This window comes from Passer domesticus, chromosome 5 (genome assembly GCF_036417665.1).
Source record: "Passer domesticus isolate bPasDom1 chromosome 5, bPasDom1.hap1, whole genome shotgun sequence".
Classification (NCBI taxonomy): Eukaryota; Metazoa; Chordata; class Aves; order Passeriformes; family Passeridae; genus Passer; species Passer domesticus.
This window is the reverse complement of record NC_087478.1, coordinates 4,736,918-4,764,231: the sequence shown is the minus strand read 5'-3', so window position 1 is coordinate 4,764,231 and position 27,314 is coordinate 4,736,918. Positions and strand designations below refer to the sequence as shown.

Below are 27,314 nucleotides of genomic sequence, written 5' to 3'. Positions count from 1 at the left end.
GTAAGTCCTTTGCCAATCCTTCATTAAGCAAAAAGCAAACCTACCCCTAAGCCCCGAGGATTTGTTTTTTCCCCCTATATCTTTTCCAACAAGTCTGATCCCTTTATGAGCACAAAATGGCATATTTTTTACTTACTGACTTTGCAAAAGTCAACCTAAGAGTTGATATTTCTATTCTTTCCCATTGTCACCACTAATAAACATTCCGTGGTGGGGCCTGAGCTGACAGGAGTGATGAAGAGACGGTGTGGCACAGAAATACTTGATCCTCTGTGGCTGTGCTGACAGCTGGTGTGGACTGGCACGGCTCCAGCGGAGATCTGGCCCCTGGTCCTGGATTCATACAGGGAATCCATCTGCAAAGGCAGAAGCCATTTTACGGACTGCATCTCCCCTTCAGCCTGGCAGGTTTTAACAGCCGATATCAGGGTGCTGTTGCACCACAAAAGGTATTGTAGAAACCCACAATTAAGAGCAACCTCGCTTCGTAAAGCTCTTAATTTAAGCAAAGAGCAAACGGACACCAGAGCACGCCGGGGAAAAGCAGCCTGCCTTTCCAGGCAGGTGAGGCCTCCAGCGCTGCGCTCCCCGATGGGGAACGATCGAAGCGAGGAGCTCGGCAGCGCTCGTCAGGAGAGGAGCGGCTGCAGCCGGGCAGGGAGCACCGCACCCCGCCCGGCGAGGCCGCAAGCTGCTGCACAGCCCCTCGCCAGGCAGGAACGGAGCGAGCCAAGCGGCGGCCCGGGAGCCAAGCGGCGGCCCGGGAGCCAGGAGCGCCGCTGCCGTGAGGGCCCGGCCCGGCAGCCCCGGCCAAGCCGGGCCCGCAGTGCCCGCTTCTGAGGCTCGCAGATAAAGAGGCTGTGCCGGGACCACTTCGCACACAGCAATTAACAGGGAGAGACGGCACCGAGCAAATGTTCCAACTGCACGTCCAGGAGGTGCCAATATGTTTTGCCGTTCCGCGGTTGTGTTGTGGAGGCGGCGGCGGGGCTGCTGCGCTGAAGGGTCTGCTCGAGTTGGCATTTCTGCTATAAACCTAATTTATGAAAGGGGCTATGATTCGGCCGTTTTTAATTAACGAGGGGATTAAAGTTGGCACATGGGCACTGAAGGGCTGCTTGTTGCCAGTTTATTTATTTTTTTTTAATCCAATCTGTTAGGCCCATCTCAAATAATATTCTTTGTTTCCACTCGCCGGGATTGACTTGAAAGACCTTTAAAGATCTCTATGCATATGTGTGTGCTTATATTTATGTGTAAGAGAAAATAGTTTCATCAAGGTGAAGAACCACATCAGAGTAGGTGAGCAGGTTGCTGAAAGATCCCACATTCCCAAAGCTACCATAACTCATAGCAGCTCTGGGCTGGAACAGGGAATGCAGAAGCAGTTGCAAATTTTTTTGCTGAATTTTGCAGAATGTTGTCCACCTGGGACTTGCAAAAACTTTTCCCCAAACTTAGGCATCATTTTTATGCACTATACTTTGATAAATAGATATTGGTATTGCACAGCTTCAAAAGGAGCCAGGCAGCTGCTGGTAAGTCCCTATTAGAATACATAAAACCATGTAAATTCAATGATTCTGTAAGTAGTGTAAATAGACTATATTATTCTAAATCCCAAAAGTTATAGGGCCATAAACCTCTCAACATAAAAAAAATTTATTCCAGTTCTCTGTTATCCCAGCCACTGGAAAGTTTTTTCCCTATGTTTAAACGGAATCTTCCTCTTCTTAATCCTATTAATTGTCCTGTCTGCCCTGGACCTGGAAAACAGACTGCCCCTTCCCTTTTTCAGCACTTTATATGTACCAGAAGGTCATTGCTTTTTGGCAGTTCTTGCTTCTTTGGGCTTTCCAGCTTTCCCAACAAAGCCTCTGAAAATTTGTCTATCCTTAAAAAAAAGGTGTCTCACTTCTTTCTAGCTGGTCCAGCCTTTCTGGGAATGATGAAGATTTTGGGTGAAGTTTCAGCAGAATCCTTACTGCTGTCCCTTCGGGCTCAGCAATTTTGCACCTCTCAGTCCCTCTGCTCTTTCATGGATGTTTTCTCAAGCATCACCCACAGATGACCACGATACATGGAGTGTGCAACTGGACCTGTCAGGAGGAATGGCAGGATCTCTGCGTTTGTGAAACTGCTTCATACCAACACCCACTGGGAAGGCTCTGCAGCTGGCTGCATTGGAGCTCTGGAGCTGGTTACTGGTGTGTCCTTTGTTGCTCACAAGACCAGAGCTCTGTGGTGATAGAGGGATAAGAGTGAAGTGTAAATCCCTCAGGCTCTGCACTGCTCTAGCAAAAACCCTGTTGGCCATGTGAACCACTTGCCCTGTTGATATAGCTTGTTCTTCACAACGCAGACACCCTCTCTCTCACCAAAAATCACATCCCAGATCAGCAAGTCTGCAGCTTTGTCCCAGCTTTGGTCACAGTCTCTGGGCAGCTCCAGGAGTTGCTGAGCTGGTCTGGCAATGACCATGAGCTGCTTCCCTCTGTCTGTGATGCCTGTCAGTTTGTTGGCCAGTGCCTTCCCAGCTGATGTTCATCTTCACCCTGTGGCTGCTCCCCCATCTTTGTAGGTAGACAAAATGGAAATTCTCCATTAAAGCAGATGGGTAACAAAGGGTAGGTTGTCCTTTTAGTTCCAGAACTCAGGCTGGGTTTCAGCCTGAAGTGACACCTACATTAGGCTTCTCTGTATATGCTCTTTAGCCTTTAGCTTCCAGTATTTTCAGTGGAGATGAATCTGATCTGGGGAGCAGCACAGTCAGGGCAGAGCAGACAGTCAGGGCTTCATTCGTTTGACCCAATGCAGGTGTCATTCCAGAAAAAAAGTCTTGTTTAGGTCTCATGTCATACCTGCCAGCCCCATGCCCTAAGCTTAACTTCCAGTGGAGCTGATTTGCCTTGTGGGCTCTGTTGGGAGCCCACGCACCAAAACCCAACAGTGTTATTTAAAACTGGTGCCTCAGAGCTGAGGTCTGGCCTTGACACACCACCTCATCTGTTTTCCAAATAAAACACTCCAAATGGATGGGGTTTGGAGGATGCTTTGATTAAACCTGCAGAGAAAATATTTTAGATGCTGGATAGATTTCCAGAGATTATAACTGTGCTCTCTCTCTACCTTGATGTGCAACCAGGTGTGTTTCCAGACTCAGTTTTTGGACAGGAGAACAAGTGAAAAGCCATGGAAGTTGTTGAAGAAATCCATGTGCTTTGCTCAAGTCCCTGCTCTATCCGTGGCCACACTTGGAGGCAGTGCTGAGGGCTCAGCTGAACTGATCATTCCCAAAGTGAGAAAAGGGTTCTGTGTGAGCAGTGACCTCAACTCAGGGATTACTTTTGGCAACACACACTCCCCCTGGGCTGATTTCACTCCTTTCAGAGGTGACACAATACCTAGAAGCCAAGAACACTGTTCAAGAAATGTTGCTGCCTTCTGTTCTCTGGATGGGAAAGTTCCTTGCAAAGCTTTGGTTCCTCCCTCCATTTCCTCTCTCCTGGTGGCATCTGGGTGAGAGGGGAAGGGCAACAGCAAGGTGTTCCTTTCCTGTTTCTGATTTGGGGGTTTGAGGAGGGGTATTTTTGCAGGAAGTGTGTCAGTTTGCATGGCCCGGGGCGTGTTTGTCTCCTATGGATGCTCTGGCCCCGGGCAATGAGGCTGCAGTTTGGAGGGGTGCAGCAATCACTGCTCCCCAGCATGATGGGTTTGGCACCCAGGGTAGAGCTGCTCCTGGGGTGTGTGTGTTTGTCAGTTGAAATTTGTCTGCAATTTCCTTGATGGGAATTGAGTGACATGCATTCCCTCGGGAGATATTTCCATGTTTTTATTATTCTTCAGGCTCCTGTGACATTTCCCAAGTCCAGTTGCTGGAGCCTCAGGTTCGATCATCTGCTCAAGGTGCCAGCAGGGATAATTTGCCCCTTCAGCAGCAATTATGTTGGCCTCTGCAGCTCATGGTATGCACAGTTGGGGAGTGGGTTTCTCGTGTAAAACCTCAAAACCCAAAGTGGAAACCTCTGTCACTGGGTGCTCAGTGATACAAGGTCCAGCATAACTTATCACTCCTGTCAATTCCAACAATGGCTTGAAAATGAAGATTAAAAAGAAAACAAAAACTGCTTTTGCTTTCTTTTTAGGTAGAGGTACATGTAAGACTGAAATTTTCAAGCTTTCAGTGGCACGTGAAGTACAAATACAATTCCAGGAATGCTGGCCAGTGGGAAAAGCACCACTTACAGTGAGTTTCTTGGTAAAATCGTGACAGTTGACAACACCAGGTAGCAAACAAAAGCTACATAAAACAAACTGTTTTTCTGAGTGTGTTATCACTGCTTGCACGTCTCTGGCCTGAATATTGACATTAGATCAATTAATTAATATTGATTTAAAAATAATTTATTGATTTGATTAATTAATTAATATTGATTTAAAAATCTGTGGTTGGCTGTGAAAGTTTATTTCTCCCTGGACTTCAGACATCTCTGATGACCCTGGTTGAGAGTGAAGGGTTGTTGATGGATAGATCATGGAGTTGTTTCATCTTTATCACAGTGAAAGGAGAGAATGTCATGGTCTAACTCCAGCTGGCAGCTAAGTACCTCACAGCTACTCATTCACTCCCACCCCCTGCCCCAGTGGGGAGGAAAATTGGAAAAAAAGTAAAAATCACTGATTGTGATAAGGAGAGGTTAATAATTGAAACAAAGCAATATAGAATTATAATGATAATAATAGTAACAGAAAGGAGGGAGAGAGAGAGGAATAAAATAGTAAAAAAGAAAAGTGATGCAGAACACAATTGCTGACCACTCCCTGGCTGATGTCCAGCCTGTCCCCAAACAGCAATCAGAGCCCCTGGCCAACTCTCCCCCAGTTTATGTCCTGAGCATGATGTCCTGTGGTGTGGAATAGCCTTTGGCCAACCTGGGTCAGCTGTCCTGGCCGTGCACCCCCTCCCTGGCAGAGTCTGGGAAACTGAAAATCTTGGACTTAGATAAACTCTACTTAGCAACTGAAATGTCAGTGTGTTACCAACATTATTCTCATCCTAAATCCCAAACACAGCACTGTACCAGCTATGAGGAAGAAAATTAACTCTATCCCAGCTGAAACCAGGAGAAGCCACTTTTTTTGTTGTTGCTGGTATGTTTTTGGGATTTTTTTTTTCATCCTGAAAGTGCATCTACTCCAGTGGTTTGATTTTCAGGTTGCCCTGGGCTATCTGTGCTGTGCCCAGAGGTGCAGATTAATTTGTGGAGGTTCATTCCCCAGCTTGTTCTCCCCAGCATGCAGCTCTTCGAGTAGTTTGCTCCAGGAACTTCTTTTGACTCCACCAAGTCTGGTCCTCTCTGTCCTTGCATCCCTCCATAATGGACCCTGAGGTAGATTTTGAGTATTTTCAATAAATTTGTGTGGGATTGAATTAATTTCTTTCTATTTCTGGCCAGAGGAAGAAAGACTGATAGAGGTACCTGGGATGTGCCACCAACCACTGTGGAAAAAGATAAAACCTATCTTATCTCCTATTGTTGCTTTTGTTATTGATATTATTATTATACTGAGAACCCACTGAGGCCCACTTATTATGTTGTTAAAGTCAACGTTTTCCCTGTGCACTTCATTCTCCAACTTGGGAAAAATACAGAATTTTTGATAAAGTTATGCTGATAATGTTGCTAATTAGTTTCTCATCTTTAAAAATTATGACTGCAGGCAATTGGAGCAATCTCTTTGTTGCAGGACATTGTGGGCTGAAATGTCTGGATGCTTGATATCCTCTGCAGGGCTCTCACTACGTGTTAATTTGTCCTTGCAGCAGAGTTCATTTTTATAGGTCTTTGCCACTCTATTTTACAAATCCATTGTGTCAAAATAGGATCAGTCATATGTGCACAAGATGCAGGCCTCCACCAACACATATAGAGATGTGTGTGTGCACATTCACCCATAAATACCTTAAAAAAATTAATCCTTAGAGAGGTGTGTATACATATATTTATGCACACACACTGATATATTTATATTATTTCATGTTATTTAATGAAATAAAATGTTTAATAAAATTAAATGTTATTTTTTAAAATAATTATCTATAATATGTGCATGCACATGAAATTTGACATCTATTTAGGAACTCAGCATGTGAATGGCTAATTTAACTTGTAGGGCTCAGCTCTTCTAGGGAACATTTCACTCTCATTTCACTTAAAATATATAGTTTACAGCCTCCATTCAACACATACAAATTGCAAGCCTAAGTTGTGTGCTTGCCTATGCATTTTCTAACACTTCCCTCTGAACACTCATTATCATTTACTTTCAATAACTATCATCTGTCATTTTTAAAAGTTGCATAATAATGTGGTTGGTTCATATGAAAAGTGATGTTTGCTCTAAATTCGGCTATGATTTTGACATTGCTGTTAGGTTTTTTTTTTGTAAGCTTGACACCCACAAGCTGAAAAGACAGGTGGTAAGTTTATTTTTTTAAACTTCCCTTCCAACACTTCCCCCCACAATTAAAAAAACAAAAAGTCACATAGAACATTTTCAACACATTTGCTGGAATTTCTATATTCCTTTCCAGCAAAATTTCACTGAGAAAAATGAGAAAAGCTGAGTTTTATACCTCTTTGGATTAAAAAAATTGTACTTTTCAGTTGCTGAGGATTCAAATTATTCCTTATCCAATGAAAACCATCAGTAGAAAGAATATTTCTTCCCTGGTCCTGGTGTATGTCCTGGCTCCTCCTTTGTGCTAAGCCTGTGCATCATTACAAAAAATCAGGTTTTTCCCTCTCTCCTTCTCCAGATGCTGGAGCAAAGTAACAAAAGGGGCTCATGGTGTTGCATCTTCACACAGCTGAGAAATGGGAATATCTTGTTCTGAGCAGCACCTTGTGTCTCCCAGAGCTGCCAGGAGCTACAAGCTAAATGTTCCAAACACAGAGTCTCGTGGCAAATGTCCCAAACATGGAGTTCTGTTCTGCCAAAAAAAAAATCTGCTTGAAATGGCTGAACTGAGTGTTTTTCTTTTCCATCTTTTTGAATTTTGAAAATAGTACATGTAAAATAAGTGGTTTCCAGTGATTGAAAATCTGGGTTTAGAGAATTTTCAAGAACACACTTTAGAAAAGAAGCCATGACATCTTTCATTAAGAACAACTCCAACAGGGATTTTGAATTTTTTTATTTAATTCAGTTTGTTTCAATTTTTCTTTCTCTGTTCTGCCTTTGGTTACTCTCCTGAGGAGCCAGCTGTTGCAGAAGGAAAAGTTTTTCATACCTTTTCCTTCTTGTTTTCCAAGAAACTTACAAGCTGGTTGTGAATCACACTGAAAACGATTCTGTTTTCATTGATGGGCCAAAGCAAACAACAATCCTAAATGATGTTCTTTCTAGGACTGTCCTGACCAAGAGCAAACAAGCTTTCCTAATTAGTTCAGTCCCTGCTCAAAAGTAGTTTGAGGTTATGAGGGAGCTTTTTTACCATTCTGATGGTATTTCTTCTATTTGGAGTCTTCAAGTTTTGTATGACAGCTGAAAATTAGTAAATCTTGGAGAAGGAAACATTAAACACTTGGGAGATTTGGGGGAGCTCTTTTTCTTCTTCCTTTTTTTTTTTTCCTCCTCTCCTTCTTCTATTTCCAAACTCTTTACTGGATTCCACTCAAAATTGTGATTTCTTTGCCTTTTCAGGGTGCAAACTGTTCCTTTCTCCAAGCTCATGGTCATGTGGTGGGAAAAGTGTGGGAATGTGTGGGCAGGAATTTGGGGCCAGAGGGGTTAATTTCTGTGGGGCCAGCCTGAGTTCAGCAGAGGCTGGCTGTGACCTGGAGCAGTTGCCAGCTGCTCTGTCACAGATGTGCAGAGAGCTGGTTGTGACATTTTTCAGCTGTCAGGGCATACGTTATCCCAAATACCACAGGTAATTGCTTTTAGGTTTCGTTGTTTCTTTTTTTCCCCAGCAGTTTTCTGTTTTAACAGGTGGGGATGAGGAAGTGCTGGTGCTGTACCCACCTTGCCCTGGACCCAAGATGAGCTGTGAGGATCATGCATGTTGCTTTTTCCCAGAGCCTGAGACTGAACGCATGGGAGCTGCAGGATTGTGTGCCTTATTCAGGGGAACACCTTCACAGCTGGTTGGTGATGTGATGAGTGGTGTCCCAGTTGCACAGCAGTGAAAAACATGGGAGCATGTTGAGTTTTAGGAGCACTGGGCTGGCTCTGGGTGAGATGGGGCATGAACATTTGAATGCAGGGTGAGCTGGAGAGGTTGTGAATGGATAGTGATGGGAAGGATGGCTTAGGTAATAAACAGTGAGGCTGCCAGTAGCAGAGACAAAAGGGTTTTTTGGATGAAAAGGCAATTATTTAATCAAAGGGGAAGTGGAGGGGAATAACTACCAGAGGAATGACAGATTGGTGCTCTGGAGTTGCCTCCCTCTGACTGGTTGGACCCTGACTGCCTGCCCTACCTGTCAGCTACTGTCTCACACTGCCTGCCCTGCTGCCTCCACTGCTCCATTGCTCCTGCCTTTATTTCACCCAGTGGATTCTTGTCTTTAGACTGTCTGTTTGGTTGTCTGTTTTTCAGATCACCTTCTCCATCAGTTCCCACCCTCCAGCTTGTCATCACATTCGTTATTTTCAGCCCCCACCGCCCCTGCTGCTTTTCTCCTGAGATGTTTCACTGGCCCTGGTTAGCCCTGAATTGCCAAATCCTGACTCAGCTTTCACCAGACAGACACATTTTATGTCTTTATGGGCTAATCATGTCCCATCCTTACATCCACTGTGGCTGAGGATGGGTGGGCAGGTACTGGAGGTCACCCTGGTTCCTGACAGGTGTGGGAGGCTGGATTGTGCTGAAACCCATCCCAGCTGTTCATCTTGGCCTTTCATTTTTACTCTAATACAGCTTCAAGGACAAACCAACACCTCCTGGCCTCCACCAGTTGGGATGGCCTCTCCTCTAAGATCCTTAAGAGCCAGTCTTTGTACCTCAAGGCCAATTTAATGTAAAAGCTTTAGACAACTAAATCCATAATTAGACTTTACTTAGCTCCACTCTTCCCTGCTCTCCCAGCCTTGCTGAAATGGGGGCTGAGCCCACCTCTCTTCCAGGACAAAGGAAATGGGCAACATCACAATGAGGGGAAGTCTACTGCAATAATGAAAAACCACTTCTTGTTAGAAGAATTTGAATTTTGAATTTTTTCCAGGCATGAACCTACCACCCTGGGCTCACAGGGATCCCCACACCCTGTGCCTTCTGTCCTGCTCACCATGGCCCTTGCAGCACTGTGGGGCTGATTACTGTGCCAGGCTGGGTGCCCCAGCGTGCCTGCAGAACTTCTTGGGCTCAGCTGGAGAGGGAGATGGGAATGGTATTTTTGCCTTGAGTCTCTTCCACCTCTGACTAGTTCCCTTTTCCAGGAGATTTTGTATGTGAGGCTTCATCAGAGGATAAAAATTGATGCCTCCCAGCATGTCTCCCACTCATGTACTCTACAGCTGAGAGCTTCATTGCTGGGTGACATGGCAGAGAGCCTGGAAAGGGCAGAGCATCCCTTCCCAGTGATGGGGGCCACCCTGGGCAGCCCACAGCCACCACCAGCAGCTCGAGGTCTCGAGTTCACAGAGGAGGACATGTCCTCCAGACAACTACTGCTTGTTGGTTATGCAGAGCAGGTAATTTTTGCATATCTATTAACAGCTAGAGGAAGGGCAGGAGATGCTTTTATCACTGAAGAGTGATGTGCTGTTTCTCCAGAGGGTTCCCTTGTGCAACACACAGAGGCTCAGGGTTGGCTCAGCTCCTTGTGAGCCCGGAGCAGGATGTTCAAAGATCCAGGAAATCCTGGCCGAAGGGCTCAAGCTGTGATGTTTGGTTATGTTCAGAGGGAACTTAACATATTTAAACTGATCCTGCCATGCGCTTTTTCACAGATAAGAAGTCTCTTCCCAGGGCAGTGAGTGCATGGGATGGCTGGGTATTGCCTGGGTCACTAAAGGTGCTTCTTCCCAACTGCTTTCAGGCAGCAGGAGCTCTGCTGTGCTGGCTGAAAGCTGCCTAGCAAAGGATGTCTTTAATCTGTGCCACATTAACCATGGCCGTGGGGCTTTGCTTTGTCAGGGCATGAATGGGATGCTATCAGGGCAGCCCACAGAGCCATGCACTCAGTGGAGCTGGCTGAGGGAGAAACAAGTCCTGGAGCTCCCAGATTTGCATAATGGGTTTTACTTCTCTAAAGAAAATAGGCTGCGTTTGCCAGGAAAGTCACCTGAGCTACCCTTTAGGCAAAAGAATGAATGCCAAACACATTAAATACAAATCATTTGCTCATCCCTGGAAGTGCTCAAAGCCAGGCTAGATGAGGCTTGAAGCAACCTGGTCTAGTGGAAGGTATCTCTGCCCATGGCAGGGGGTTGGAACTGTATGATCTTTAAAGTCTCTTCCAACACAAACCATTCTGTGATTCTATTTTCATTCTAAGCCTGAGCCAATTATAATCATACAAAAGAATGAAACGTCAGGAATTAAAGCCCAACCTTCATGCCTGGCCAGTCAAGGTACCAGCTGAGAGTCCTTTGCAACTGAAAGCAAGGAAAAAAACATCAGAAGGTGGGATTCCATAAAAGACACACCAGAGTGGGATTTGTGAGACCTGGACTAGCTGATTGGTCTTTGCCATCTTTTTCCACTCTTTGCCTGACTCAATTCTTTGGGCTCCAGGTTCTTTGGTACATGGGATATCTCTTCCCATCCATCTGCAGAGTGGCTTGGGGCTCATCTCTGTGCTGTTGGTGTTATAAGCAGCATTTCCTGCACTGAAAATACTGCAAGTCCAAGAGTATTTTCAGAAATGGATAGAATCTAGAAACAAATTACATTTCCCAGTATTTAATCTGAACTTGGTGAAAACATTTTGCTTTGAACTGTTCCTAACTGAAAGAGGTCAGTCTTTTTAAAATGTTTATTTTTTTTATTTTAAAATTTCATGTAAAAATAACTTTCAGGCAAGGGAAGCTGCTTCTGTTGAAGGTCAGTTTCCATTTCTGTTGCACTGTGACCCTGACACAGCCATCTCCAAGCTGCTTTTCTCTGTGGCTGCAGATGGCTGGGTGGCAGATGTGTTCTCATCTGACAAGTGGCTGGATTTTAGTAGTGGAGTGAGCCATCCCCAGTAGCCATTAAAGTCAATGTTCATCACCAGTTACTTTATTCTAGTGGCTTAGAGAGTGCAGTTTTCATTTCTTGAAGAAGAAACTGCTGAAATCCTGTATCTCCTCTGTCATGTAAGAGTGTGCTGGAGCTTCCATTAATCACTGTAAGTTGCTGAGAGATCATAAGCAGGAAAGTGCATGAAAAAGCAAAATGATCTAAACATTACAATCTTCAACAAGAAAAACTCAAAATCACTGTAAAAATCAACTTCAGAATTTAAAGTTGTAATTATTTTATACTACTGATAACAGGGACATTATGGGTAGAAAAGAAGAGCAGATTCAGCCTCTGAGGGCTCACTGCATTTGCTTGATTGCTCTTAGCTTAAGCCAATGTCATCCAAAATGTACCGTCAAAAAGACATCAAAAGTAGCATTCTGATCAAAAGTGGCCAGATCCAAATCCAAAATTCACATCTGAATTCACACTTCAGCTCTAGGCAGCAATACTCTAAAACACCATGGTGATGGGACTTAGAAGATCCCTCCTGATGCTTAGTTCTTGTCTGGAAAAGACCTTTTAGAAGTTTCACTTCCATATTGAAAGGAAGAGATGGGAATAGAAATATGATTTTGCCTAAATTGCCTAAAAATCTGTTCTTCTCCTTCAGGATGTGGTTTCTAGCTCCAGAACAGCAACAGATGGTAAGGAAAAAAGATCAGCAATAGGAGAACAGGAAACAGCACTACAGAAACTTTACCCTTTATAACACCCCTAAAGGGACCCTTTATGCTGCAAGCCCCTGACAGAGGAACATGTCATGCCTGTTATTTATCTACTTGACCAGGACATTGACTTTTTTACTACAAGAGTCGTTTTCATATTGTTCCTAAGAAATCAGGATATTGTGGGCAGCACCAGAACTCCTGATCTGAGGGGTCTTTTTTGAGAAGAAAACTGAGGATAATATTTGGAGGGTCTCCATTCAAGGTCCTGTGGCCAGTATTCATGACCCAGTTATCAGTATTTGCAAAATCCCAATGGGAGAAGTTGGACAATTTTATTTATTATTATTTTTTATTTTATTGCCTCTTGCTTATGGGCTGAGCCTCATTTAAACATGTTTGTTATTCGGAAGAATCTGCTAAATGGGCTTGTGCAAAACCCCCCCCTTGGATTCAGCTCCCGTGGTGCTGCTGAGTGCCAGGCACCAGGCACAAAGTGCACCATTTGTGCTGTGTCATCAGCTTCCTGTCTTGCTGGGGATTATTGCTTTTCCATGGCTGGATGCTTCTATCTTTTAAAGCAGAACAATCAGGAATAAAGAATGTCAAATGAGAAATGAACTATGAAGGACAAATATTTCAATTCCTGCACAAATAGCCTGTCCTTGCTAGCCCTGGATGATGGTCTGTGAGCAAAGAAATAAAAAGAAAAACATTATCCAAGTACCTGGATAAGCACACCGATTTCATGTTTATTTATGAAAAATAAAGGCAACTCCTGGCCTTCAATCCTCAAAAGGATCATTGTCTTATCTAATTTGGTCTCCTCTGTAGGAAGCCTATTGTTTCCACCCTGTTTCCTGCTTGAAGTTTTGTCAGGTTTCCACTTCCCGTCATGGCTGGTTCAACCATGCAAATGAATTCCTACATCTCGGCATGACATGTCAGTTATTAAAGATTACGCTGGCAGGTCAGAAGAATTTAGAAGTTCATGTTTGTGGCAGGATGTAAGCCTGAGCACAGGGTTTGTGCCATCAGCTTGGTGGAGGTGGCTTGTCCTGCAAAGACTGAAGCTTTTTCAAGGGCTGCAGGTCGGTCAGCCCTGATCATCCAAAACTTTGAAAGTCTTTGTCTCCTTGCTTTGGAGTGACTGATGACAGGTTGGTAGAGGAGATAAAAAGTTCTGTCTGGGGCTCTGGCTGATTAAGAAATTGCTGCTGCATCTTATACACTAAGTGCCAACGAGGGCAAACACAACATGTGGATAGTTTATAACATACTGGTTTTCTGTGTCATGTATGAATACTCAGAAAATTGCTTAAAAAAAGATGAAGCAGTGATGCTAGGAATAATTAAATCACACTGAACTAGAGGTTGGTAGCTATGTAACACTGCTTCTGTTGAACTGGGTTTAGTAATTTATAATTTGTAAATGCAAATATTGCTGACTCTGGTAGTTCTTTGTAAAGAGACCTGTTGCTTTTTTGTCACTGAAAGAACAATACAGATAGATTTTTAACAGCTGGACTAAAACAGTTTTACCTGGCTCTCAGGCACAGGACGATGCTTCTGAAAGCTGCACTGCAGGCTCACATTTGAATGAGGCTCTATTTTAGGAACAGAACAAACTAATTTTTCATTTTGCCATTTATTAGCCAATTGTGTGAAACCATTTTTCATGTTTTAATTCACTCTGCATTAGCAGGGTGTTCATCTTTCTAACCCTCAGGCCACATCATGCCTTACTACTTTCACCTCTTCAAAGAAAGAATTGCAAGGAAAATCTACCTCTCCCCTGAAAATGAGGCACATAGAAAAGGCAAGTTCCCACCTTGGTGAGCCTGGATGCTTTGTGTGTGTTTGGAGTTGTGTTTTCTGGGGAAGCACATGCCATTTTTCCTGCCCTCAGCTCTGGTGTACTAACAGAACTGAGGAACTGGAGCCTTTTCTCTCTTCTGCATTATCTGAAAGCAGTGATCATTAATTTCTAATTGTAGTACACACGGTGTAATCCCACTGCTGTCAGGCTGTGCTCTTGCTTACCCATGTGTAACCTCCAGGAGACACTTTATTACTCTTGATGGATGACCCTGGAAGAGCTCATCTTGACTTTCAGATCCTAAGCTGCATTTACAACCCTGGAAGATGAGAATCTGAAGGAGAAACATTTTGCTAGTAAACAGAGCAAATGAACATACAATAAACCTCTGAGACACAGTAATCCCAGAAACCCATGACACTATTAATAATGGGTCCCTTTCAAAGTGAAGCCACACTTCATGCCCCAAAGCCTCCAGAATTATGTTTGGGTAAACTGCAGACATCACATTCCTTGGAGGGCAATAGCTTGTATCATCCATTTCTCTGATGCAACCTATTTTTTTTTCACTTTATCAGAGATGGATATGGTTCCCTTAAGAATCCTCATTTAAGTAGCTTCAATCTTTTTTCCACTTTACACTTATTGATCTTCTGGGTAGAATGGGCACTCTGGTTAGTGGAAAATTTTAGGGTTTTTCAGTTAATTTTTACTCTCAGGAAGGATCGTAGAATCACAGAATGGTTTGGGTTGGAAGGGACTTTAAATATCACTGAGTTCCAGCCCTCCTGCCACAGGCAGGGACACCTTTCATTAGACCAAGTTGCTTCAGGCCCTGATGGAGGTCTGTGTGCTCAAGTTCCTGGCTTTAATGGCCAGTGCAGGGTTTTGGGCTGGTCTGTGGCAATCCTGGAAAGAGCTCCAACAGCCCTGGGGAGCTGCTCATCTGCAGTGAGCTCTCTCACACTCAGTTTGAGCTTAGAAACCAAATCCCAGCTCAACCACCTTGGCTCAGGTCCACAAAGCATGAGGGATTTCCCTCTCCATCCAGGCAGGGCTGTGCCCAGGAGCTGCCAGAATTGCAGGATCCGTCCCAACCTTTGGGGCAGCAGTACCCACATTCCATGTCAGGCAGTGGGGTGGGATCTTCTCCTGCTGCTGAGTCTCCTTCCTGGAGTTTACAGCTGTGATGTTGGGCCACTGTTGTAATTGTCAGTTTAGCAGTTTTCAGGGCTTTAATACACTGTATTTCTGAAAATTTGCCTTCCTGCTCTACAAGTGTTATTGATTATAATGTGTGTTGGTTTGCAGCTGGAACAGTAATATACTCATAATGGATTTCAATTTTTTTTTACTTTTTATTTTTTAACCAGACTTGGGGGTTAAGTGGATACTACATTATTCCATTATTATAACTACAATATTATTTTTCTTTAACCAGGATTGTTTATTATGCATGCACTGAAGCACAAATGTGGAACAAATGAATCTGATATCAAATTAATGCTGTGATCAGGTTCCCCCCTCCTTTCCTCTTTAGTTGCCATAACAATCTGTGATCTTGAAGCAACAATAAAATTAGAATTGCATTAAAGGTGTTTACATCATGTACACTCTGTATCCCATTATTGTTTTTCACTGTAATAAAAGCATTGAGTGTTTGCTTTGGAATAGAACACCGTTACATCTCTTGCCTTGCCACATCTCACATTGCTTTTTGCAGCCAAAACTTGTTTGGTTTTTTGTTTTTTGTTTTGTTTTGAGAACGGAGACAGTTATTTTGGAATGGAACTTCTGAAGGAGGGATGATTATGTTTTTTAAGATAATGTTTGTCTTTTACTTGTAGGATGCAATTCTGGGTGTGCTACCTTGGGATTTCAGAACTTCAAAGAATTACATCTCTGCTTTTAAATGTGTGGCAAATCTCCACCCTGATGCTTGTGGAAAGTACATCTTCTAGTGGAAAGTATGTCTTCTAGCTCTTTGCCTTACTGACATAAAGCAAATTAAAGGAAGAAGATTTTGTCAGCATGTACGTGTGCGTGGCTCACATACGTGCGCACCAATGTGTGTATGAATTAACTTCCCCTCCTCACAACTGCACAAGCTTCTGGCCGTGGGGAGAGGATGAAAGGAAAAACATGACAGATGTTAGTCATACTGCCTGGTGCATGACTTTAAAGTGCTCTGGTAGTTCAGCTACGAGCGTTATGGAAAAACATTTATGGAATAAAGGGGCCGTTATCGCAGGATCTCGGCTGTGCTGGGCATCACGGAGCCCCTTTACTGCTGCTCCTATCCAGTCTGGCACATTATTCCTTGCTGTGACATCTTTCTGTGTAGCCTTTGTAGATAATCCTTGTGATAAAGCTTCCTCCAGAAAATGGAAATTTTTTCATTTTTAAATACATAACATGATCACATTATGCTGAGACTGGACTTGAACAGAAATACCATGAGAAGATTTTCCTTCTCCACTCTCTAAGCCTGCTGTTCTCAGATGGAAACCACCCTTTGATTTTATTTTTTTTTGCAAGTTTAGCCTTTGTTAGGAACACAGGATCCATCTATTTATGAGCATTGTATGTGAGTATTTCCCTGATTAATCTGAATATAAGATGTTCAGCAGCCAGCTAATTCTAAAGCCTTTCCTGGTGGCACTAACACACCTTTGAATTCTTTATTTCAGATTCTGTGCAACACTGAGGAGAATTCCTACATCAGGCACAGGGATTTGAGGGGGGAAGGGGGCAGATAAAAGAAAATAAAATGCCATGTAGGCTGAGAGATGAATGTAGTTAGCTGTCATAAATCTCTGGAGACAAGATCCCTCCAGAGCTGGATTCATCTAGTGATCCCCTCACTGTCTCCAGTCCTAAAGATCAAAGAGTGGTGGATTAAGTAACATGTATTCTGCAGTGATGTGCTGCTGTTTGCAGTGATGTGCTGCTGGGGATTAGCGAGGTAGGAATCACCTAAATAAAAGATCACAGCACCACAGAGCAATTCTGACTGGAAAGGACCTTGTGAGGTCCTAGTTCAACGTGCTGCTCAAGGCTGGGCCGACTTTCCTGTTAGCTCAGGTTGCTTCAGGGCCATGCCTAGTTGAATTTAGAATGTCTCCAAGATCAGAGACCTCACCTCCTCTCGTGACTCCCATTCCAGAACTTTAACTCCTTTCTTGGTGAACTTTTCCTTCCCTGTATCTAATTGGAAGTGCCCTTCCTGCAAATTCTCGTGCCTGTCCAGTCCAGGTAGCTTTTTGTCCTTTTGTTGTAGGCTCCTGAGGAACATCTGTCTCTCACTTTGGGTTGTTGAACACAGCTGTAAGATCCCATCCTCCTCCACTTCCCCTGAAGCTGTGTCTCCTCCAGGATGAACAAACTCTCTGTCTCAGTATCACCACACACACCATGTGCTCTGACTCCCTCAGCGTCTTGGACAATAACCAAACTGAACTCACTCCAACCAGCTGACCACTCTCTTGGTGGCCCAAAACTGGCCCCAGGGCTCCAGATGTGATCTCACAAGGACCAAATGAAAGTGAGTAACCAATTCCCCTGACCCACTTCTGGAGCAAGGGAAATGCTGTGGGATACCATAGCTACTGATACTGCAGAGCCTTTTGAAACTGGTGCCAGCTGTCAGTGCCAGTGACCTGTATAAACGATGGCCTTAGGCCTGTTCTCACTGTATAAAGTTCACACTGATCTGGGAAAAAAAAATTACATAATTAATTGTTTCAAAAGAATCCAAAGACTAAGTGATGCTGTGTGTGGGTTTTTACTCTTTACTGTGGCATGTCAGGATGAGGGCTAAGGTTTTCCCAGGTGGCTGGGAGTCTCCAGCTGCCAGTGACATTTCTTGGTCTGTTTTGTGGTGGTCCCTATGACCATACTCATTGTCTGCAGGGGTTGCTGTCAAGGTAACTCAGCAGAGTCACTTGTCTGCCCTGGTGACTCACTATAGGTTCTGGAAATAGTATTGGACCAGTTCTCCACGTTTCTAACCAGGCTTTGCACCCTCAAGCATCTTCTCATCCCCTGGCCTGTAGCTCTGCCCTCACCCTCAGCATCATGTTGTAAAGAGAAAACAGAAACAGTCTGAAATAGGAATGGGGATCCTTGCCCCACTGATGTTTAAGGGACATGAAGCATCCCATAGGAAACCTAAGTCAAGTTGCTGATCACTGTTCACACTGGCTGCTGTGCTCAGGCAGGATATGGACCAGTCTGCCTCAGCTGCTCTTGGCAAGGGGGAAAGAAATGGATGGGCTTTTCTGTGGTGGGTTTTGCTGTGGGCACTGGTGAGTAGTGTGGCCAAGAGAGCTATTCTTAATTTCAATTAAAGTGGCTGCTCAAATGTCTTTACAGATGTTGTCCTCAGGCCTTTCTTGGTGTTGGTACCAGTAACTAGGAGGAACCAGCTGGGGAAAGAGAGAGGAGAGCAGAAGATGTCCTGTGCTGGCTCTTGGTTTGTGACCACACAGAAAAAGGGCTCGTGCTGTGTCACACAAGAGAGACACCTCCACGGTACCTGCAAGTGTGACATGGTGTAGCTCTGCCAGTGTCACTCTGTGCCCAAGAAAAGTCCTTACTTTGGAGAATGGAGATCCTTGCAGATGTGCCTAGATTGTCTCCAAGACCTCAAAGTTTGTTCTTGCATGAAGATCCAGCTCCTTGGAGGTGGAATGCTGGGTCTCCTTGCCATTTCCCAGGCAAGATGTTTGTGACTATCAAACCTTTGAGCTTTCACATTTTAGAGCAAATGCTTTATATTGTGAGAATTTACTTTTTTGAGAAATCACACAAAGCCCACACTGACTACTTGATTACTTTGCTCTTCTGATGACCACAAGGTTTGATGCAACATTTTGACATACTCAGAGCTGTATTTGTGCCTTCCTTTGGGTGACCTAGAGCTACACAGAGCAGCTCAGATTTGTAACATGCTTTCTAGTTGAGGGCATGTATTTATTATGGTACAACAAATGAATGATTAATAGTTGCCATAGTGATAATGAGAACTTGGAGTCTTTGAGCACTACAGAGTCAGATTCAAGCCTTGGCACATCTTTGCTGCAAAGCATTCATGGCAGGGTCTTGAAAATGGAGGCTCAGGAGCCAGCATCACTTAGTAACACTTACATCTTAAGGACAAAAATATTAAAAAAGTACAATATGCTTATTGAGAAATGAAAAAAAACCAAACCCAAACAAACAAAAAAAAAAAGTGGAAAAGACTCAGTTCAGGTTTTTTATCGTAGGCATTAAGTATTTTCACAGAATCTTCTTTTTTCTATGTTTTTAAAATTCCATTGAAAGCTGTTGCTTTTTACTATTAACCTTCCCTATCTTCTTTCCCCTGGCACAACTTTGCTTACTGAAATGTTACATGGACAAAATCTCTGCTTTCCAAGATCCTGCCAAAGCTTCTCTTTAATTCTAGGAATACAGTAATTTCTCCATAAATTTACTCACCAGCCACCAATAAGAAGTTTTTTCAGGGATACAGATTTTCTCCCACTATTATCTCTTGATATTCTGTGAAGGAAAATGGCATTCAGGCATCCATGGGACACTGAGGTGTGTGAGGAGCTGCTGAAGATTACAGCTGTTTGTTCAAGCTCAGGCTGGCACAAAGCCCTGTGTATTGAGCAGCTTGTGCTGCACAGTGCAGGGGCCAAAGAGGAGCTTGTTAGTGATGGCAGCTCGTGAAGTTAACCCTGGTGATGTGTCCTGGAAGTCTCAAAGTGCTTCTCTAAAAATGGCAATGCAGGAGGAGCTTTGGCTTGGTTATCCTCCACTGGATCCTGTCACCTTTGCTGCAACATTTACCCTGGAATGAAGGATCACCAGAAGTATAGATAAAACTCTGAGGGTCAGTGTGGCACAGCCCTTTGATTCTGCAGGCTGTCTTCTGAAATCATCTCCAAATCAGACTTTCATAACCCACAGGGAAAAACAGAGAGCAAACTTAGTGGCCATTAGCTACTACAATAATTAATTAAATGAGAGGGAAGGATTCTGAAACCACTACAAGAACTAATTAAATGAGAGGGAAGGATTCTGAAACCACTGAGACACACATTGGCTTCTGGTACACCGAGAAATTCCAGCTGAGAATCTGCAAGATGAGTCAACTGGTATATCCAGGAGATCAGACAAAGAGCAAGGCAGGAGTTATTGTGCCAAGCTAAAGAACATGCACAATCTTATTTGACATCAGTATGCTGACATTGCCCTCTGAGATGAAGTAAAAGTGGTGAGAAACCTTCTCCTTGTGTTACTTCTGCATCCCTCCACTCTCCTTGGGGCTTTTCCAGCTCTGAAGCATCAGGATTCTATACTGTAAAATTGAGGTAAAATTGTTTTCCTTGCTTACTCAGGCTATGGTTTTGGGAATGTGAAGTTGCTGTCAGGTCTTTGGAGTATTGAAGTCTTGAAGACACATTCTGTGCCTGGGGATACCAGCCAGTCCTCACCTCAACAACAGTAAATTAGAGAAAAAAGAATTACATGCAATGGGATAATTGAGGGACAACAAAGAGAAGTAATTTTGGTGTTACCAGCAAGAAGCAAAGCATTAATTATTAGCCAGTACTGCTCTGCATGCAGATACAGAGTGGAGATTCAGTGCCAGCAGATATCTCCCATCAACTGACACAGGCATCAGGCACCCAAACAGCTTCAAGATGTGTGAGTCTCTGTCACTAGCTATTGCCATACACCTGCCTTTACTTGGCCAAAAGTCTGAGGGTTGCTCCAGTACTGGCACAGCCTCAGTCACTGTGATCTCATGAGACCCACGTGTGTAGAATCCTGATCCACAGCCCACGTGTGCTGCACAGGTGGATTGCGATGTTGTCTTTGCCACGTGAGGTGGTCTTGTGGTCTGCCATTCTAGTTAGTCCCTCAGACAGGCAGGAATGGATGTTTGTAGTGGTAAAATGTTGTATGTGAGAGAATTGTCCTCTAATGATGGGTTTCTCCCAAACCAACATTTGGTAACTCACAGTTCCCTTGGGTTGGACACAGCATGCAGCCCAACCTGCTGTAGCTCAACTTCATCTGCAGCCACAGTGGGTCAAGGCTGGATGTTAGGAAAAATGTCTTCACTGAAAGAGTGGTTAAACACTGGAACAGGTTTTTTGGGGAAATGGTGAAATCACCATCCCTGAATGTGTTAAAAAGCTGAGTAGTTATGTCCCTTCACAGTATGTTTTGGTGGGCATGGTGTATTCAGTTGAAGATTGGACTTGACGATCTTGGAGGTCTTTTCCCACCTTAATGATTCTATGATTGTATGAAAATAATCCTGACACACATAAAGAAAAAGTGTGCATGCTATTCCTGAGCTGTAAAATTTTTCAAAAAAGGGCAAAATGACCGCTTCAGTGAGAAGGTTTTTGAACAAATTTTTGTTCAATTAGCACAACTTGATTTATTGCTGGCTGAACCCTCAAACAGCCTGTAATTACAGACCCACAACTGCAAAGTAGGAAGATTATGAAGGTTAAACATATCAAGTCTTTGCATGAGAAGGAAGTGATCAATGAGAAAAAAAAAAAAAGGAGAGTTAATGAGAGATAAAAGGATTCAGGAGTGTGGCAGATCAGTTTGTGCTAGGACACTCTGTAATGAAAGAAGACAGCTTGGCAAATGAAAGCAGAAAACCTTGATTTTGCTCAGAGTGCCATTAGAAACTTAGATGTAGTCTTCACAAATAAATCTCATTTTAAGGGCTAGTGCTCTTTCTTTTCTTTCCCAAATTTACCTGCTGTGTTAATGCAGTGTCCTCTCACATTTGTTGTTGAAAATTAATTACTTGAGTAATAAGGTGATACAAAAAAACCTCTTCAAATAGGTTATAAAAGGCGTTGTTTGTGCTGAAGGGAAGTTGCCCACTGCATTTTAAGTTTGCAGCATGAATAAATCTCTTTGTGTTCTTGTTTCAGTGCTTTCTCCCACACTGTGTCCCACCGTTGTGCCTAGAAGGGATAGACAAATGTAGTCTTTTGGGCTGGCTAGCCTTGTCCCAGAAGGATTCCTCTTAAAGACCATTTTCTGCTCTTTGCAATCTTAAATCCCATGGGAGAAGAAACTTCCCATGCTGCCTCAGAGGCAGGCTTGCCCTCTGTTACATTTCACTTTAAGGAAATATTTTCCTGATCTTCAGCCTTTATGTCTCACTCGCTTAATTCCTTCCCAGTGCACCTAGTTAGATTCCATTGTACAATTCTAAATAATTAATCACCTCCTTCATTCATTTCAAACACTTGTTGAATACAGAGCAGAGACCAAGGATTCCTCATAGAAAGAAAAGAGGGAACTAGATGAGAAAGAAATGGGAACTAGATGAGAGAGGACCAGTTGAGAGGCAAGGAATGGAGAAAGAACAGTGCTCCAAGCATAAAATCCAAACTTCTGGTAAAAGGGATACAGGAGAGCTGCAGTGCCCCGTGGCTGATTCATGCTGCTTACTTTTGCATATTAATTTGGGAAGTCATAACACAGTTCCTCCTGGGGTCAGCTCAGAAGAAGGTGCTTTTGATGCCTGTCAGTCTGAAAGAGAAGCAGTGCCCTTCCCAGGCATGGCTGGGTGAGAGAACATGAAATATGGGCAGTACCCAGTGCACCATGAACAAAAACCCTGCAGCCATCTGGGTGCCCAAAAAGCCTTCAGCAGGTGAAAGCTGCCCAGGTGGAGGCAGTCCTGCATGTGTGCAGAAGCAGAACTCAGGATAGGTAATGCTCCTCACAAACCTGCTTTCCCAAGGACATGAGTGAATTTTGCTGTACAAAATCCAGTTTAAAGGGTTGTGTTTTGGTGGTAGGTTTTTGTTGTTGTTGTTTATTTGTTGTTGTTGTTTTCAGGTTTTTTGTTATTTGTTTTATTATTATTATTTCCTTATACCTTGAAAGCTGAAGATCACAAATTTCTAGGCAAGCCCTGAAGTGCATTCTTAGGGCACACAGGCTCCTTATCTGCAGAAGAACTGTCCCAGATCACTGTGTCCATTCCAGCCAGGACGCTAAAGCCATGTCTCTGCACCAGGATCCCTTCCTCACCCTCCTTCAGCAGAGAACAAGAATTTTCTTCCAGTGCCCAGGGAGGTGGTGGACGCACTATCTCTGGATGTGTTTAAAAAAAGATTGGATGCGGCACTCAGTGCCATGGTTTAGTTGAGGTGTTGGGGCATGGGTTGGACTTGATGGTCTTGAAGGTCTCCCCAGTCTAGTGATTCTGTGAATTCTGTAATCGGTCAGGCTGAGTCTGCCATACATGTGGTGAAACCTCTCTGCCATTCTCAGTGTAGAGCGATGCTCAAACAACCAAGAACCTCAGTAAACTGAGCCCCAGAGCTGGCCACACTAAAGCTGTAATGTATCAGCAGGCATTTTGGCACTGATCCCCCAGGCTGACTCCACAGCCCTGGGACTGGAGGTAGCAACATTTCTGTTCTTTGACAAAGTGAAGAGCGAGGAGGGAGATGGCCAACAGTTAACAGAACACAGTAAGGCTAAAGGAGCTAAAGAAAATGAGTCTGGAGGAGAAGGGGGCACTCTGAACCCGTGTATTAATCCTGTTTGCCCTCCATGCAAAGCCAGGTTGGTGTTGTTTCTGTGAGTTGTGAACTTTTTATTTATTCACAGCTGGGAATGCGACCTCTCATCCCGGAGCTCTGTTCCACCAGGAGTGAATTTATGGCTGGCATATGTTCCTGCAGGAGGCGCAGGAGGTGATTTATGGCAAAGAAATTACATTCTGACCCAGTGACAAGCCATTTTGCTGAGATGTTGAAGACATAAACAGTCAGGCTGTGGCACAATCGTGGATACAATTTCAGTAATCATGGTAGCACTTACACTTGCCCAGCCCACCCCCAGCCCCACTGCTGGTGTTCAGAAGTTGGCTGAAGCTGTAACTCTTTTACAGGAAGCAGGAACACTAAAAGGGAGATACATGGGCTGAGATGGGACTGTGCTAGGCTTTTCTTCATATTGGGAATTATATTTTGGCATAAAGGAAAGCTGTCTAGTAAGCAAGCATTCCCAGTCATGCAGAGGGTACTTGGAAGGGGACAGGCAAGAGGGACATCTCACATGGGAATTTGTGATAGTATTAACTGTGTAAGGCCCATGAAGATGACCATGGGATCCACTGGCTTGGCAAATGGTGTTTACAAAAAAAAAGAAAGTGAACTGACAGTACATCTGCCTACACCACCCAATTTTCTAGGCTTGTATGACCATTGTTTGGGACAGGAGCCTGGGATGTGGGAAGGGGAGGAGAAAGAGTCCTCCATGACCTCTCTGTCTCCCTGTGCCTATGCTGGCCACGGACTTTGCACCTTTCTAGCCAGCATGTTCTCAGTCCCCGGCTGAGTGGTGCTGTTACTATTTCCCCTTTCCTCACCCACATGTTTGCTAGAAACCTGAGGTTTGCTGAGGGTGTATGGTGAATTGCAAAAAAAATCTGGGGTCAGGACAGGAGAGCGGGAGGCCCAAAACCTCGTGCCACAAGTTGTGTTCATGCCTGCAGAAGGGAAGAATGTTTTTAGCTGACTGCAGCAGACTGACACTGGCTGGCCAGGGAATGGGGTGGGTGGCTGCATTGCTGTCACTTGCGAGTGACAGGATCCTTGACAAGGATCTTGGCCATCCTGGCAGTGCTGCAGACACAGCTCTGTCACTATTGTGGGCATGCATAAGCACTCATAGGGATTTGGATCAGTGAAACATTGCCTGAATGTGCTTCACAGTAGGGTGGTGAGCAGATATCCCAGTTCTGATGCCCAGGGTTGCTCAGAATGGGCTGTGTGACTAGTTTTGTGTGCCTGCTAGAAAACTACCTGTTTCCTTTATTGGCACCTCCTGGAATTTCCTTGTTTTTATTTTATTTTAATTTTAAAGTAAAGGGAGAGGGGAATGGCATCATAATGTGCTGCCTGTCTCCTCAGCCTCACCTTAGATTCACTCACATGTAGAAGGAGAAATGCAACCAAAGGCAAGTTCAACATTCATATTTCACACCACTGCATGTCCCATCATGTGAAATTTGCAGATGACAAAAAATTTATGAGGGCTAACCAAGGATGAGGCTGTCATTCAGAGCAAGCTCAGCAGGCTGGAGGAGAGGACCATCAGGAAATGTGTGAAATTCAAGAAGGACAAAGGCAGAGACCCACACCCAGCTGTCACCTGCCAGCAAAGGCTGAGGGAGCTGGGCTTGTTCAGCCTGGAGCAGGGACAGCTTGTGGGGACCTAAGAGTGGCACACTGCCCTGGAGTCTTTGGGGAACTTCTCAAGAAGATTTAGCAGGGCTTTTTGCAATGGCATCTGGCAGGTGTGAGAGAAAAGGGCATGAGTTGCAACACTAGAGGGATCAGGAAAGATACCTTCACCATGAGGATGGTCAAGTAGAGCAACATTGCTCAATGAGTCTGTGAATTTTCTGCTTTTTATTTTATTATTCTTTTGAACAGGAGGATACATGGCCTGGGGATATGGGATGCTAAAGCATGATTACACCAGGATCAGAGACTCAAGGATCACTAATTATGTGATACTTTTGCAACATCCACAAGAAATATAAGTGATCATTTCCTAGGGATCCTCAAGGCCAAAAGCTGAATAGGATGAAACTAATGCCAGAGGTGCTCCATAGATCACGTAAGTACAAGTCCTCAGGGGTCTGGCTTTCCTGTCAGAGGGATATTCTGCATACATCTATCCCCTAAAAAGCAGTTCCAGTGCAGCTGGTGTTTTTATTGGTATGGTACAATTCCCACTTAGGGCCTATGGGACATCACCTGGGGCTCATTTGTTAACAATAGGATTCACTGAATTTCACCTTCAGCTGTCTACAAATTAGACCCCTAGAGCTCAATTTTTCTTTAATAAATGCAGGAATCAATGCCATTTGAGTTGCCCTGGAGTATCCAACATGGCCCAGGTTTAGGAAAGTGAATATAGGCCTTAAAGTGGGATTCAGCTCACAGATCCATTCTTCTAAGCTTAGGGATCCTTAGCTGAGTATCTGGATGCACCAGACTCCTACACTTGTAGTGTTTAGAGCCCTTGAAACGGCCTAGGAGAGCTGGAGGTCATAAATGCCCTATTCATCCTGCATCATGTCTGCAAGCCCTTGGAATCACAGAATTGTTTTGGTTGGAAAAGACCTTTAAGATCATCGAGTACAGCCATCAACCCACCACTGTCCTTTGCAGGGGCTGCAGTTAAACAGTCAGCAGGGTATCCTTGGGCACTGGGGGCACTACTTGAAGTCTCTACTGAGAAAACTCCCTTTTGCTCCTGTTATCTCTTTCAGTCACTGGAAAGTCAGCAGCACCTCCAGACAGGTCCCTCAATGCCTTGTCTTTAGCACACTGCTTCATGAGGGAAAAATGCAGGATGCATTTTGTTACCCTGACTGGTGGAGATGGCTACAGGGTAAAGCAGCAGCTTGTGTCTGCTGGGCTGAGGATCCTGAGCAGATGCATTGGTATCTCAATAATCTCAGCAACTGGTATCTCAGCATTTGGTATCTCAGCAGCTCTGTGGCCTGTGTCAAAGACACCTCTGTGGGATCACCATGGCCTGAAACAGCTCCTGTGCTGTTGCACTGATCAGTACAGCACCTTCCTCTGTTACTGCTGCTGCAGTATCAGGTCTGTTTGGTTAAGGTTTCTTCTGATTCCCAAATCAATTCTCTTCTCTAATAGGCCCCAGGTATCCTCAGGTGCCACTGACTCTTCTCTGCTGCCTCCTTCAAAGCCACAGGGCTTGAACACACATGTGCACCAATGAAAGCAGCTGTGTCTGTTCAGAGGAGGATGGTGAATGAAAGGGTATTTTACCTTCACACATGCCCCCTATTGATCTTTAAATAATATATAACATATAAACAAACATTCACTGCCCTTTGCTTCTACACTAAATTGACAGCTCTATCTGGGTGAAGAGGCAGGACTCAACTACTAAGATTTCTTTAGGCGTATTTATTTTATTGTTCAATTTAGGCTTTTGGAGATGGGAAAACTTCTAGTTATGCTGCAGAAAGAGAGGTAATGTCTAAAATTCTCCTCTTTCACGCACCTAGATGCCAGAGGAAGGATAAAAGGGTTTCTGGTTTAACTCTGTAAGAGTCTGCTTAGCTACCATTTTGTTAAAGATGTGGTAGCCCCAGGTGGCTGGGGCTGAGAGTAGGACAGAGAGCTCTGATGCATTGACATGGATCCTTAGGCATATTTGAGCACACCAGCAGAATCCCAGATGGGATGGGAAATGTGACATTCCCACGTACTGATAAAAGACAGGAAGGATGGCCCAGCCCATGGTTGGCTAGTTTGACATTAATTTGGCAAAAGAATGGACATATTGATATGGGTATAAACACATTAAAGATGAGGTAAACAATTAATGCCAATCAACATGTTTTTTAAGGAGGAAGGGTTGTCAAACTGGATTTCATTCTTTGATGTGATTGTAGGTTTTGGCCGATAAAAGTAATTGCAAAGATGGAATATATTCTGACTTTTGTATGTTTGACAGCACAACAGATTCTGATTTAAAAATTAGCATTCTA

The 27,314-nt window shown here is 44.0% G+C and overlaps 1 protein-coding gene across 11 annotated transcripts; it reads left to right on the top strand.

The window, feature by feature from the left end:
* Window positions 1-297: 297 nt before the first annotated feature.
* Window positions 298-26,065, top strand: LOC135301553 (uncharacterized). Of its 11 annotated transcripts, XR_010363304.1 has the most exons (8): window positions 752-938; window positions 3,847-3,965; window positions 4,146-4,246; window positions 7,977-8,150; window positions 9,448-9,702; window positions 15,571-15,690; window positions 17,004-17,267; window positions 18,098-21,306. XR_010363304.1 is itself a non-coding variant. In XM_064421760.1 (7 exons), the coding sequence occupies exons 2-6, from the start codon at window positions 3,944-3,946 to the stop codon at window positions 15,682-15,684; spliced, it is 666 nt and encodes a 221-aa protein (XP_064277830.1). In that variant the 5' UTR covers window positions 298-449; window positions 3,847-3,943; the 3' UTR covers window positions 15,685-15,690; window positions 17,004-17,141. The 11 variants fall into 11 exon arrangements, 9 of the variants coding, with proteins under 9 accessions (XP_064277830.1, XP_064277835.1, XP_064277831.1 ...); XM_064421760.1 differs by lacking the exons at window positions 752-938; window positions 18,098-21,306 and adding an exon at window positions 298-449 and having other exon boundaries at window positions 17,004-17,141; XM_064421761.1 differs by lacking the exons at window positions 17,004-17,267; window positions 18,098-21,306 and adding an exon at window positions 25,213-26,065 and having other exon boundaries at window positions 745-938.
* Window positions 26,066-27,314: the final 1,249 nt, after the last annotated feature.